Here is a 15,452-nt window from a genome sequence, read left to right as displayed (position 1 = left end):
AAACACAACACCAAAAGTGAAAAAAAAATGATGACAAGTCATGTTATATTAACCATGTAGCACGGTGGAAACATGTTCCACTTACTTCATTGACTTCATTTTTAACCTTTCTAAATATGACTTGGTACCAGTGCTGACTTGTGGTATTACATATTATTCATTCACTTATTGTTTGAATTGACTGAACTTGATATATTGACAGATTTTGGCGGCCTCTGCAACGTCACTTGATATGAAGATCCTTACTTTCCACAACTTTCCTCTCCATTGATCCATCTACAGTCATGTGCTTGCCAGAGAAGAAGAGCAATACAGTCAAAGAATTAAAGACTACTGTAACAAGATACACACGTTTCATATCGGAGCCTTTGAATTATATATTTCCAGTTCCGCACCTCACATTAAGATTTAATGAAGTGGGTAAAATATTACTATGATTTCCGGCTTCTCCACGCTAGTCAGGTTTTTCATGGACCGGATGTATAGATTCAGAAGACAAACAAGCACAGACAGGCTGACTGGCTGCACATTGAGGAGTATCAGATGAACTGGTGGGCAACAGTGCGTTGCTGACCAGAAATCGCTTTCGAGCAAATCCCGTCCTGGGTTCGGCAAATAACTGAGATTAAATATCATAAACTAAAGAAGGGTGAGCGTTAAATTTAAGCTGCGGTGAGGTGAACGCGTACGTACTATCAGCTAATTATATGACATCCATAATAGTTCTATTATGGCTTGATGTTTTAGCATCATATTGGATCAGAGATTATCACGCTGCAGTAGTGAAGGGAGATTAAAACTTGGAGTGTTTCGCTCAGGCTGGATTCAAGGGAGACTTGGAATTCCCACAACAATTTTGCACGTCTTTTATCGAAGCACCTTGTCAGACACGAGGCAAATTCAAAACATGCACTAGCGAATCAAAGAGTTAAGTAGACGCAGACGCTTCAAGCATAGCTGATTTATAAGGGTCGGGAAGAAGGGAGGGGAAGGGAGGGGGAAATTAGGATTCACATGCACTTTTAATGGCCGTTGCCAAGGTGTTTTCTGCGTCCTTAAGAGCAGGGAAACTATCGACCATGTACGCCTTTGCAATTTAAAGGACATTAAAAACAAGTCGGGTATATTTCTTGCATCAGTCCAGAAGGACGGTTGGCGAAAGAATAGGGTCATGGATCCATGGGTCCTCTCCTCACCCCATGTGACTACCTGAGGGATAGAGGCGGACAAAGGAACAACATGTGCCTGTCTTCTTGATCTTCCCATATGAGGTATGTAGGCTGCTGACACGGCACGGATGGTTGGCTGCTGCACAGGCAGCACCAAAGCTCCTGCGTCGGTTCTTTTTATTACAAATTTCCTGCACGTACATCAACACACTTCTCCTTTGATGGTGAGTTAAGCTTCCTATGCTAAGACGGGAAGTGCATCAATATCAACCCACTATACCGTCTTGCAGCCTGCATCCATCTCCATACAAGGAAACTATTGAGCAATATTCCTATTATGCTGTCGCCTAAAATCGATACTTATTATTATTATTATTATTATTATTAATCAAACTTTGGTAACAGGAATATATAAGTAATTTACACTGTATAAGTAAAACTGTATGGTAGTACATTGCTATTTATCTTTTAAATTGGGTCAAATATTTGGGTATTTTTATAGACTTGTGTCAAATTTTGTCCAACTCCAACACAGAATGGCACGTATATCATAAACAATAACATCAATGCTTCCTTTAGTAGCTGCACCATCAAGGATAGTTTCAAAAATTCATTACTTGACTAAAAGTACTGGTGTAAAAATGTATTTGAAACGTGAAGTGTTGTACCTCTCAAGAGCTTTAAATAAGTACAAATTCAGTACTAATAAACAGTGCATTATTAACGTCCGATGACGTCATGTCAGAAATTCGAGCTGCAGCACTGTGCCTTAAATTTTGGCCCCTTGTGTGATTGAAATGATATGGGCACTTGACTCACTCTCGTATAGCACTTTTCTGGGCTTTCTCAGCACACAATGCACTTACTGTAACACTGAGTCACCCATTCACTCGAGAGCTGAACCATTAAGAGCAATGCCAGTGTCCTGCTCAGGGACACATCTACACAAGCCTGGCACTGCGTTCGAACCATGCCACCATCTTCACTGGAAATAAAGTGACACAAGGAAGCCCTCTCAACAATAAAAGTCACGGATCAGAAAACAAGAAGTGTGCTCAACGCTTGAATGTCAAACGCTTTTCTGTGTCTAACTAAACCCTTTGTTCCTGAGTTGGACCTGAATGGTATTGACTGGCAGCGATGAAGGATATGCAGAGGGTCACTAAATCCATTATTCATAAACCAGGGACATGCAGAGGATGAGAGTTTCTGCTGACAATGTGGTCGGCCCAAGAGAAGCCGACGCATTTGAACAGATACACCTGAACAACTGGGTTTTCAGATGCTTCTTTTATGTGATCACACAATTCATATACTCGACCATTCACAATCTGAAGTACAAAAAAAAGTGCGGGGTTGAAGTTGTCAGTGCTGAAGCCTTTCAACATAATGGAAACCAGTGTGGTTTTATGTGTGCTAAACAACCTATGGACTTCAACAGGAAGCTTGGTGGTCTTCCAATAGGAGCAGGGCGCCGGTGAAAAAAGATAATTAAGATGACTGTTTAATATTTCATGCCGCCCCACACAATGCGGTGGAAGCCATGCACATCAGGGGGCCAACAACAATTATGGAATAAAGAGCTGAGGAGCAGCACAGCGTGAGTAACTGCGTGCGAGTCATTTCAGACTCGGTCAAGTCACAATTGATAATGGCTGAAGACCAACTGTAAAATATGTTGCTGTAAAGTGTGAACAAAAACAAAAATGTTGTCATGTTGTTATAGGTCAATGTTGGGTTTGAATCGACATTTTCATATTACGAAATACACTAAAATAGCGTCCGCTTCTTATGCAGGGTGAATATCAACTCATTCACAAGGCCATGTCTTGTCTAATGATGCCATTATTTCAGTTCAACAACCTAACATTCAGTTTCCAAGGCAAATATTGACTTTTTGCCCCTCACCCATAATGGCAGATTAGTTCCAATTACTGGTTTCTATTCAACTCACATGTATCATTTGAGATTATTCTCATTATTTATCGCATGTTTAACTGGTAGCCAGCAGGTTTTCATCAGTGCACTCATTGAGTTTGCAGGAATTAACCACTTGACTACTGCATGTACGTAACACACGATTGCCCACGAGGGCCAAAGTAGATCAGTGACTGGAGCTGACTGTGCTTTCAGATGACAAAATCACATCTATTTATTTTCCAACAGCCCAAAAATAAATGCATGGTAGGACATTACCCGAGCCAAAAAGTGTATGTGTTGATCAGCTTCTCATTCCTAAGGCCTCAAATATAGACCTTCAAGTGAAGTCATGTAAAAGACGGCGGTCCGGGTTAGGGTTTAGCCGTTGGGTGGCACAACTAGTAGAGGTGTCAACAGATTATAATATTTAATCCGGTTTAGATGAATAGCAAAGTTGACTTTCAAATACTTGAGTATCAACCACATCTTGTTCTAAATGTAAATATAACTTTTTTTTAATCTAAATGTAACATAAAGGCATATTTTAAAAACACAAGAGTTTATTTTGCGACTGAAATCCTAACCACTACCCCTTGTAAGCGCCATGTGGGAGGGGAACAAATGACTCCAGTGTAACATTGGAAGCAGAAGGCACATATGAACATACAGTACAGTAGGACACCAAAGCCCACATGATGATAGTCACTGCATGAGTGTAAGAGTCTGCTACAATAACTTATAATAAATAACAAAAATGTCATGTTCAGCAGATATTATTTTAGATTTGTTCAATCTAGTGCCCACAAAAATGCCTCCCCAAACAGGTAAAATATTCCAAATAAATCAATACTGAAGGCATGAAGGCTCAAAGAAACTGCAGGTGCAGGGCCTTCAGGCCTCTGTTCATCATCATGAACTCAGCATACTTGTGAAATCTGACTCTCATCATCATCTGTGAGCACAACTCCTTAAAGAACGTGTGAAAACCGAGCTATCTATCTCTGGCTAATCTGTAAGAATCGACATTTACATAATTACACCACTTATTATTATAATTATATATGTATTACTTTGAAGGATTTCATCAATTCAAGCTATCACCAACAATAACTGTACTATTAAATTTTCATAAAACCTCCAGTCATAGCTTCCCTGAAATGACCAGGGAAGGTAGGGTATTAATTCCTGGAGCATTTGAATTAATAAAAATGCAAATACAAGGCTTTATACAAGAGGTTATGATTGATCATACCCATAGATGGTAACTTATGACAAGGTTGTAGCATACCATGACGACTCAAGAACCCTAAAGCCTAACCACTCTGTATAATGTTATTGCAAATAACACTTTACCCTCGGATTTTGCGTCTTATAACACTGAAAAAAACCTGTGTAGATAGTGATACATGATTTAAATAACATTTTATATGAAGTTTTATATGAAGTACTTAGACCTAAAATAAGATAAGATAAGACCTAAAAAGCCAATAGAAACATATGTGATCAAAATGGAGATGCATATTGGTGGATTTAAAAAAAAAATACAAAAAAATATAAAAATAAAATCATCATAATTAAAAAAGGACACTGTATGTCGTGAGTAAATACTTCTCCACTGATGGCCCACTCTGTGTGTGTCATCAGAGAGACGGCGAAACACTGCTGACTGGATGGGAGCAAGAAAAAGTGATGCTATTTTGGTCTCACCCTGAGGCCGGGGGCAGCTGTGTCAAAAGTCAACAACTCTGCTGACTCCATGCTGCATTGCCCCAGTCCCCATCTGACACACACACATACAACAATATACACACAGGCACACTTGCGCGAACAAAAGTCCTGCAGAGAATAAGAAGTGAAACAACAACAAAAAAGAAGCAGTCAAGCGCAGACCTCGACCTGATTCCCGCCGATATTATAGTCCTCTACTTATTCAAATAATTTAAGCGCTTTTTTTTTTTTGCATATGAAATATGACTTGTGTATTCAACGTACAACCCCATAGAAACCGAAACAAGACAGAGCTAACGCTAAAGTGCGTGCACGACTGCGCTAAGGTGTAGTATCTCAGCGTTTCCTGAACTTTTCATTGAAATATGATCAGAATTTTACAGTTATTTTGGTAAAAAACAGACAGCATTAGCAGAGATATACAAAAATATCTGATAGAACTGGTTCAAAAAGCATAGATGACTCCCTAAAATAGAGTAAAAGCTTTGGGCACCAAAGAGGAAGGGCGGAGCAGCACATACAAATGTATCATTACAAGTAGCAAACAGAACGTCAATGTTTTTAACCTTGTAACCCAGATGTAAGTGAGCATGCTGGGCAGTGCGACAGTGGCGATAAAATCAAATTCACCCCGTGTTAACTGTGGCATTATTGCTCTGCACAAGGCACCGGCCATAACGTATTGATGTACAGCTTTGGAAATGACAAGATGTACTCGCCCTGATTTGTTACGTTAATAAAAGGGTAGACAATATTGTCCTGCACACTCAAATACACACGCGTCTCTCTAGCAAACGCACATGCACACACTCATCCCTCTTCATGGACCACTTGGCTTTATAGTGGTGAAGAGCTTGAACAAATTGAGAAATGATTGGAATTGAAAGATGAGTAATGGTGATTCGAGCACTGTCCTCTCGCAATATGGATATGATGAGATTTGATTCTTTGAGGTCAGGTACATCATCCGAGCCGTGTGGCTGCCCCGCATGTGAGTAAAGGAGGTAGGAGACGATTCGATCTCACATTTAAGATTTTGACTACCATCCATCACGGAGGACATGGAATCAATGCTAGATATAAACCCTGTCATTTCCATAGGAGCTCTTGTCTGCAGCAAAATGATGTGTCGACGTTGTAAAAGTCATATGGGATCAGTGGTTTCCTTAGCTCCAGTGTTTTGAAAGAAAAGGAAGTCTCTCCATCTGTTCCTTTCACTGCTGTTTTAACGTCCCGCTCAGCCGTCTACCTCTCCATTACGTCCTGATTTTCATAGCTGCACCAAATAGTGCATTGTAAAACTTGAAAATGCAGTGATTTAAACACTTTAAATAAGAAGCCGGGACACGCTGTATGGAGCTGAGACGGAATATTTCACCTGCAATGATCCCTAGTATTACAGCAAACCTGTCACTTTTCGGACTAAAACGTTCTGTGGAACGCTAATCTGTTGGTAAATTAAAATTACGAAGAAATCAAATATCACAGTAGCATATGGCATTTTACATGAAAATCCTATTTGCCGTCAACAGAGGGCTTTAGTGGAAAACGACATTTTCCGACAGGTCTTTACTGTCGGCCGGGAATCAGGTTAAAAGCAGAACCATATGCCATATGCCATGGCTGCTCTATATGTCAGAGTAAGACAGCATACATGGGTATAATGTTATTGATTTTTCCTCCCTGTGGAATGGAAAAACAAATTTGGAATTTTGATGTTCCCCTAATGCACCTGCAGTCCCAATGGCTACCTATTTTTTATTTACCGTAATGTCCAGACTATAAGCAGTTACTTTTTTCTGTGGTTTATATGACACAGCTAATACTGTATTTGGCAAAATAGTGAGTCTAGTCACATTAAGCAGGTGAAATCACAGGTGTTTTATTGACCTTGAAACGCTCAAAATGCGCTGTTTTCGCCCGTGTGTCCGCAGCTCCGCCAACAGAGCCGATCTCCTGGAGGATGGGAGACATGAAGCAGCAGCTGAGACCAGTTGTGGTGTTGGAACTTGGGACACGGAGGCAAAAACAGTGTGTTTTTAGCGCTTTATTGTAAATAAAAGACGTGTAGAGTTAATTATTCAAATTCAGAATATTCCCAAGCTTGTTCCTGAAGTCCTGAATTTATGGTGCCACTGCTATGAAAGAAAAAATATTGTTTATATTTGTACGACAAATGAAGAGTGAGCTTCAAGGTTTGAATTTAAAATGAAAAGCAAGTAATAGCCAGATATTAAAGTTAGCATTTTCTAAAGGTGAGAAGGTGTGCATGGGTAAACAATTTTGAATCGGTGCTCAGGCAGAGAAGGGTAATGCATAATCACAAATAAACACCATTATGGGTGCACTCACAAACACACCCCTGCCCCCGAGGGCCTTGTCAGTATATTTTGCTATAGCAACAGCTGAGAGGGCTATAATGTGAATGCAGCTAGGTGAAACTAAAAGCACAAGTGAAGAGAGAAAACAGCCCCAAATTCAGCCTCACTGGTTTGATTCCATAATTCTGAAGATATATATTTTGCCAATGATGTGCACGTACCCATAACACAAAAATGCGGCTCACTGTTTAATCCGGTGGGCATCACAAGCAAGCCAGAACAAGGGTAGTAATTACTGGAGACTTATCTGAAGCTAGGGATGAAGAATAGAGCCTTTCTCCTGGATGGTGTTTTAATGGGTGCACTGGGGATAGCATGAGACCGGTTTCCCCAAAGGCCCACTGAACCTACCTGCAGGTAACAATCACACCTGTAGCCTTAAACCAGACTGTTGTTGCCACTTAATGCATCACAAACTGCTGCGGAAGGTGAAGCACAAGTGCATGATAGATGGTGCCTCCTGAAGGCAGCAATTGTCAGGTTCTGTCTCATCGAAAGCCATTTTGATGAGATGAATAGCGTGAGGAAGGAATTGGAACCGCAATTAAAGGTGAAGCTTTCAGGTAGTCAGAGAAAGACCACGGGGAGCACAAGGGAGTCATTATTTCTCCACCATCCACCCTGCTACGTGGACTTCACTAATTCCGTGGCATAGTCGGTCAATTCCTTCCATTGTTTTCGTTTTATATAGTCATTTTAATTGTCTGTTTAAAAGAAATTAGAAGACAGAAAAGGAGACTTGAGCAGCCCCACTTTTGGAGTCTGGATTGACTGCCATCAGACAAAGGGATCAGAGTCGCCCTTAGGGCCTAGACGGAGGCTGAAGAGAGGCTGTGATCAACTCTGTCGCTGCGGCTCGGCCAACACAACAGAGGCAGCAAAAACAATCCCAGGTCATTGACAGTGGATATGCGGGGGGCAAATGGTAACACAAGTAGCCGCACAACAGTTAGCAACTTCAGTTGAGATGTGGCCTTTGTGTTTGAGGGTGAGCAAAGTCAAGGTCAGTGGGCTGAACGTGGCCCTCTGAGTAACTATTAGAGGCCACAAATTCTTCAGAGAGAAAAGAGACTCTATAATTTCAAATAGAATTGCGCTTCATTATTTACGGATGATATAGGAAATACCTGTTATGAAGCTGACACTGTCTGAGGAACACAATCATTTAAACGTCTGTGATAGTAACCCAGTTAGCACTGCTGCATTTAGACATGTTTACAATAAACAGCACATGAAAATGGCACATGCCCTGCAATCCGCTACAACAACGTTTGAATTCTACAGTAGAATACTACGGTACAATACATCCCTCCACAGGGATACAAGCTATCTTTCTAGGTTACCCGTATAGCTGAATCTGCTAAAGACAGAGATAAAGGGCTACCTGGAAGGGAGTCTGAGTACGGTAAAGGGTACGCTTCTTATCATAGAAAAAAAAAGCTGTACTTTTAGAGGGCTTGTGTGATCAATATTGTACAGGTTTGTATGAAATCCAAAGCTGAATTACTATTAATAGGCGACTCTCCCATCTGCTGCACAGTAAATGGGCTTGAGTGAAGACCATGACTCCCAAACATTGGATGGCTGACTGACTTTTCCGTCATTGTCTTTATCTGCAATCGAACGGCAGCGGTGGGAGGAGGGAGGATCACGACTCTTTGAGGTGCATTTAAATCACAATCTCCACATATTACACAGAAAATTCCCTCTTGAGAGTGTGAGCTGAGATGGCGTCCTTCAAGCCCCGCTGGGTTTCCTGTCATCATGAAATGGGAGCAGGAGATTAGGGGGGTGAGGGATGTAGAGGATGGAGTAGGAGGGGGGTAAATACTGAAATCTGCTCTAATCCTATCTCATACAGCTGAAGATACACTCCACCTCCAAAGACATTTTTGCTTTCAGCCCAAATAACACTGAATTACCAGAATACAATTCAGAATCAGCTTTGGTGCGAATGTTTGGAAAGCATCTGAAGAACATTCATACATTATTATTGCAAATAAAATATTATCAAGGATTGTTTCAACCATCGCTATCATTCAAAATTATTATTAGACACACTGATATTCGTCTCCATTTATATGGGACCAGGATTATTTTAAGGCCCCATCGGCTCGTGAAAGTTGTGGTCCATTTTAGCGGCCACTTCATGTTCCATTAAATTTCAATTTAACTATGTATAAAATGGAATTTCCTACTGCGGGAGTAAAGCAAAAGTTCCAAATCTATCAGAGAATATGCATTTCAAACAAAGCACCTACATAAACATAAATGTAAAAATAAAGAAGTTTCAAAATTGGTATTTTATGTGTAAAAATCTCAAAATAAAAGGACTCCATTCAGTTTTTGCCACAAAAAAAGTTTTTTTTTTACTTTTTAATTCCGTTTCAATATATAAGGGGCGGCATAGCACATTCCATTATTCGGGTTTAAAAGACTCCAAATATCAAGCAGAGATGAAAGTGATGAGCATAACCTTCGACCTCTTCACGAGTTCCATTTTTCCTTTTCATTTTCTCACGCTTCTTAATGAAATGCAACATTCACCCCCAGATTAATGCCGAGAGGATACATAAATAAAATAAGAGCATGGCTTCGCAGTAACAGCTGAAGAGTGGGTGGGGGGATGTGGGAGGGGGGTTCTCACAACCCACTGCCCCTGCGGTCAAAAGTTGCTTTATCAACATTTTCTCTGGATAGAATGTCAATAGAATGAAAAAAAACATAACCTGCGGAAAAGCTACAAGATGCTTTTGCTTTATTGTTACTTTGACTTTTCACAGCTTTTGCTGCAGCGTTTTAGCAACAAGTTGTGATTTTTAAAGGGCATGTTTATGACAAAATTCATGTGGTTATTTTCGAACATCCTGCTCTGCCATAACTAACAAGCATTAAATAATTCCCTCCTTTATTTTTTCAAAAAAGGAGCAGGTTATTTATGCGCCACCATCATCTGTATCTCAACATGTTATGATTCACGGTATTAATGTTCAATTTATGAAGCAGTGACTGCAAGAGAAATTGCCTGTTTTACATGTTTTAAACAGAGTATTTCCGTCCGAATTCAAACATTTTGTTTTTCTTTGAGTCTAGTTTGTGTTGCTCACATTTAATAGCATTTTATTTTTTGGTACATTTTTATTTTTAACCAAGCAGACCAAAGACCTTCTAAATGTGACAACCTACTTTACAAGTGCACTTACTGATAATTTGAATTCATCGGCTAAACTCAGTACAAATGGATCATTATCCGTTTCAGTACACACGGAAATGATAAAAGATTTGTTATCTGCCTGAACACATCTGCCTGTTGACTTTTGGTGTCAGCTTCAGGTTCTTAATTGTCTTGTTCTCATCCCATCCTTGATAGATGCACTTGCGTGTTCTTAAACAGCCTGCATTGTTCTGCCCTGAAGGCACGAGGAGAAAACTCATGATGATGGAGAAGATTTGTCATTGAATTTTAAGTGAATAATAATGTGATAAAGTCACTCTCTTTGTCTTTCAGATTTGCTTTTGTCATTATATGTTTCTATCAGTGACAACACATTTTAAATGGTCCCCTCTGTCTCTCTCTCTCTGAGTGTGTGTGTGAGTGGAGAATGCGTCTGGCCAGTGTCAGTGCTGTCTGTAAGTGGGTGTTTAGCAAGAGAAAGGTCATGAGGCTGCAGACAGAATGATGTCCACACTGTATGAACCGATACTCATTAACACATCATTTCCCTCAGTTCCTGCTGAATCCGGCAGACGCTGCTGCTCGGAAAACAACTATCATTTGCTGGAAATCGCACGACGCTACATTTAGCAATGCCAATAATTGAAAAAGTCACTTACGATGTGGAGTTTCAAGAAGTCCCCAAGACCCGAGGAGCTATCCACCCTCACCAGGACGGCGTCCTTCAGGTGTGTGCTGAAGCCGATGGCTAGCCGGTCTGCTCGTGTGCTGGGTCGGTCATTGGGAGGCCATGTGTACGTGATCAGTCCGCCATCTCTGCCAAAAATGTACATCGTCCCCGCTGCGGAAGAAAGAGAGAGACCCCTTCAGATATGTGCTTCAGATCCCTCAGTAGTTCAACAATATTGTGAGGATGAATTTGTCATGCAGTAATATCCACATGGCGACATATTGTCCGTGTGATATACATGTTTAAGAAGGGGGCGCCGATAATGTCAAGCTGGACGTGTGCTAGCAAAACCAGGGTGCTCACAATTCTCCCCGGATACTTAGCATTCTCTGCTCAGAATATGCGCCTGTGCCCTGAGCAACATATCAGTCCTGAAGAGCTCCCAGCACTTGTCTGAGGGTTTAACTACGCTCATGTAAATTCATGAGTAAGAGAATTAGGGAGGGAGAGCCAGTTCCCTTATAATGCAGCACAATTACTCACCTCTGGCGGCGAGAGAACAAGTGAACACGTGTGAATTCGTCTGCTCCCTGGTGCCCAGGTAACCAGCGTGCGGGCACCTCCATGCTTCATTAACCGCCTCAAAGGCAGACACCGTCAGCAGCATTATTGACCGGCCGCTCCAATTATAACCTTGCAGTGACCTCCAAACAAGCCGCTTCCCTTCTGACCACACTTCTCTGTTGTCTTTAGCAGCCTTAAGAAAGGTCCCAACATGACCCCGTCGACGGACGGGCCTCCTAATTATCTGCCTCTGTGCTGAGTCTGAGCCTTGGGGTATTTGGAGAGTGACCTCCTGAAATGCAGGGTGGAGGGAAAAAGTACTTTTCAATGGACAGAAAACGGTCCATTACGAGGGTGCCATGACGCCAGTCAGTTGTTTGGCAATGGGTTTCTATACATGACAGTCTGACTTCCACACAAGAAATCCACATAAGAAAATAAATAAATAAATAGCGTTGCCATGAATAACCGTGTCATCAGGAATAAATGCTTTCAGGAAAGTCTGGAAATAAATGAAGCTGTCAGATTAGAGTACGAAAAGCAGGCGCCGGGAGTTGGTTTATTTACATATGTGTGAGCCAGAATGAGCAACTGAGCTCAAGAAGGAGGAAGACGGAGTGAGGTAATATCCATCGGGATGGGAGCTGAACAACCTCAGCCGGAACAATACATTATAAATCACACCGACTGTAATTCCAACGTTTTCTTGTAAACCAATTCACACAGGGAGATAAAAACTATCGATAAATAATGCATTTATTTATATATATTTGAGTTATTTTGTTCCCCCTGGCTTTCCTTTGCAGATCTATTTCTCTGCTCAAGTTGCTGTGTTGTAATTTAGCTTCCTCATTATTAATATAAAAAGGTGTCTCGCAGTATAATACGACAGACGTAGTTATTGACTGCCTTCAGCAACACTCTTTCTGGACTTTTCCAAGAGATGTGCGGCATGGTAAACTTGGGCAGCGCGATGTATTTTCCACAGTACGTCGGTAAAGAGACTGAAAGGGTACACCGTGCCACGCCTTGGTACTAAACAGTAAACATGTCTCTTGCCAAATTTGTCATGAACCATGGCACGGAACTGCATCTAAGTGACGTGTATCTCCTGGACAGTGGACTTTTGCGCTCGTGACGCAGAACTCAGCTGCACTTTGGCAGTGGCACTGTGAGGGTCGCTGAGGGGAATTCAATGTGCGAGACATATCAAGTAGCGTCAGAAGTGTAGCAACAACAAGAGCTTACGGTCATCCCTTGCATCCTGACTTAAACATTTACTGCAACAAACACAACATTGGACACAAAATGTCTCTACACGATCATCAATACGTGACGTCTAAAGGCCAATTAATGCTCAGTGTTACATACGGATCTGGATACTTCTCACATTTCCACAAAGCTTACGGACATGGGCCAAATGGAGCAGTACCACCGGAAACCGTGGGGGACAGTGTCGCTGTTACTACCCGATACGTAGCTCTCATGAGACACAAAGACGATAATAACAATGGAGGAAATTCTCCGTTCTCCTGTGGCGATATATTTATCGGCCTCATTGACCACCGCCTTCTACAACGGTGACTCTGTTCCATCCTTGGAGCAAGAGATGCATTATCAATACTTCAATACTACCACAGTCGTAATGTTTTGGAGTTTGTTGTTGTCATAAACTTTTGACTCTGGACTGCTCCCCCTTCAGGATATATTGGTGAACGGCATTACCAACTCAAACAATGCATCGAAGCTCGTGATCAGTGACTGGTACAATATCGCACATAAAGGGAACATCCATGGGCTTTAAGCAATGAGGGAGTTCAATTTCTGGCCCTTTTTTTGGAGTCACCACGTTTCTCGTCGACAGAGAGTCGCATGAATCAATGTCCAATACACAGAATGGCCCCTCCCACTTTTGGCAGATTTGGACTGAAGTCCTTTGCTAAAACCAATCTGTTCCCAATTGCGCCTAAATAAGCCCAAAACAGCATGATGAAACAACCCCACATTTCCTTTTGCATAAAATATGACCAGAGTAAAAATAAAATAAAGCCAATTTGTGTGATGTATCAGTAGGTGGAGGCATCGACCCTTTTCGGAAAGTCTGCAGGCGACCGATGAAAGCCATGTCCTGTTCCGCTGGCTTCCCTTTAATGCATATCTGATGTCGCCCACTCGGCAGAGCATCTCCAATTCATGTAGTTCGTGGTGGACCGACGTCGCTGTCTGAAAGATTCCCCTGCAGCCACCAAACACTTGCTCCCTGCTCCAGCTTATGATAATTAAGCTCTTTTAAACTATGTCAGCATCGGAACTCGCAGCCCCCTTAAGCGCTTATTTCCCCCTCTGTCTGTTCATGCGATATGACACCCACTGACAGCTTATTTACTGATGGTGACCTCCCAAAATATTATCATACAGTGATAACTCATTTCACGAGACTGGTGTGTCGATCTTGTGCGTGGCACCCTTAAGCTAAATGAATGAACAGCAAAAATGTCAACTCAGACTGCCTGGAGTCGTTGTTTATCACTCCTGACAAGCGCCGCTTACATAAACCGTTACAGCACAGAATTGAGGACTTCACATGATGGCCGTGCCACTTGAGTGAAATGGAAAACTCGAAGAAGCCAGAACAACATGGCTAATGCCCACCTACATGGCTGCGCAGTGGCACGGATCCTGCAGACGGTGTAACTCCAGTGGTGGGAGTAATTATGCTCTGGCGCCACATTTGTTATTTCCCCCTTCTCATGGGACTCGCTGCACAATATGGATTTGTTGTAGTCATTAGATATAGTGGTGTCCTGCTCGACTGTTCTCCCTTTAATTTGACAAAGGTTTCAGCTTATTCCCAGTCCACTCACTGTCTGGGAGAACAAATAAAAGCACAGGAACAAGATACAACATGGGGAGTTTGAGGTACAATGTATCAGAGGACCAGGGGCTTACAAGAGCAGGCAAACAGAAGGTAATTAAGATTCTGCTGTGTAAGGTATTCCCATTAGACGCACGCTCTCTACCTCCTACGGTTATCCGTTTTGCTGGGAGGTCACCACAGGTCTTAACAAGATGAGCTAAATAAATACAGCTTCATTCAGTCGCTGTTGAGCTAAATAATAGCGTAAAGTGATTTGCCATAAACTATGGCAAAACAGCATGACTTGGTTTTCATTTTCCTTTTCATGTTATGGTTTATTTTAATTTAAAAAAATGTAAATATGTCAACAAATCAAATGCATTCTTAGTGGAGAGAAGTAGGTAACAATTTAAGCCCCTGCTCTATTGAGTTATATATATTCCGTGACTGTTGTGAGGGGCCGACACACCAAAACACCGGACAGAAGAAAACAAGTAAAAAAATAAAATAAATAAAAATAAAATAAAATTCTACAAATAAATAAAAAAATAAGTCAATAAATAACAAACCAAAATAATACACTCTCATTTTTTTAATATACACTCTGAAGGCTCATTTGAGTGTGAATATCGTGGCTGCGGAATTATGGGTGAAACATGTAAATAGATTTATTATTTTAAATATTTTTATTATGCTGTATTTTTGCAATGTATTTTTTTACAGACAAAAATGCTGTGAAAATGAGTATTGGTCATTGATACGTTCTAATTCATTAAAGACTTCAATATAATTGATAATAGATATGCAAGAAGAAAAACACAAAAATACACTTATTAGTGTAGTTATTTGAGGTCTGTGGTTTCAATGACCAAAAAAAACAAAAAAACAAATGGGTTACACATAGAGTCCAAGAGAATGTTGCAAACAAAAAGTGCAGTATATTTTTTGCAGGTTTTGCTCTCTCATCATGAAGGAATTAACAAAGGCC

General features: G+C 41.1%; 1 protein-coding gene across 36 annotated transcripts in view; it reads right to left on the bottom strand.

Moving 5' to 3' along the window:
• LOC128764562 (neurexin-1a-like) overlaps window positions 1-15,452 on the bottom strand; it is a 223,358-nt gene that overhangs the window by 70,386 nt on the left and 137,520 nt on the right. For all 36 annotated transcript variants that reach the window (XM_053874382.1, XM_053874389.1, XM_053874390.1 and 33 more), the window contains one exon: window positions 11,033-11,214. In XM_053874382.1, coding sequence (XP_053730357.1) covers window positions 11,033-11,214 — 182 coding nt within the window. The remainder of the gene's footprint in view (window positions 1-11,032; window positions 11,215-15,452) is intronic.

The sequence above is a fragment of the Synchiropus splendidus genome, chromosome 9, assembly GCF_027744825.2.
Source record: "Synchiropus splendidus isolate RoL2022-P1 chromosome 9, RoL_Sspl_1.0, whole genome shotgun sequence".
Classification (NCBI taxonomy): domain Eukaryota; kingdom Metazoa; phylum Chordata; class Actinopteri; order Syngnathiformes; family Callionymidae; genus Synchiropus; species Synchiropus splendidus.
This window is presented reverse-complemented; position numbering and strand designations above follow the sequence as displayed.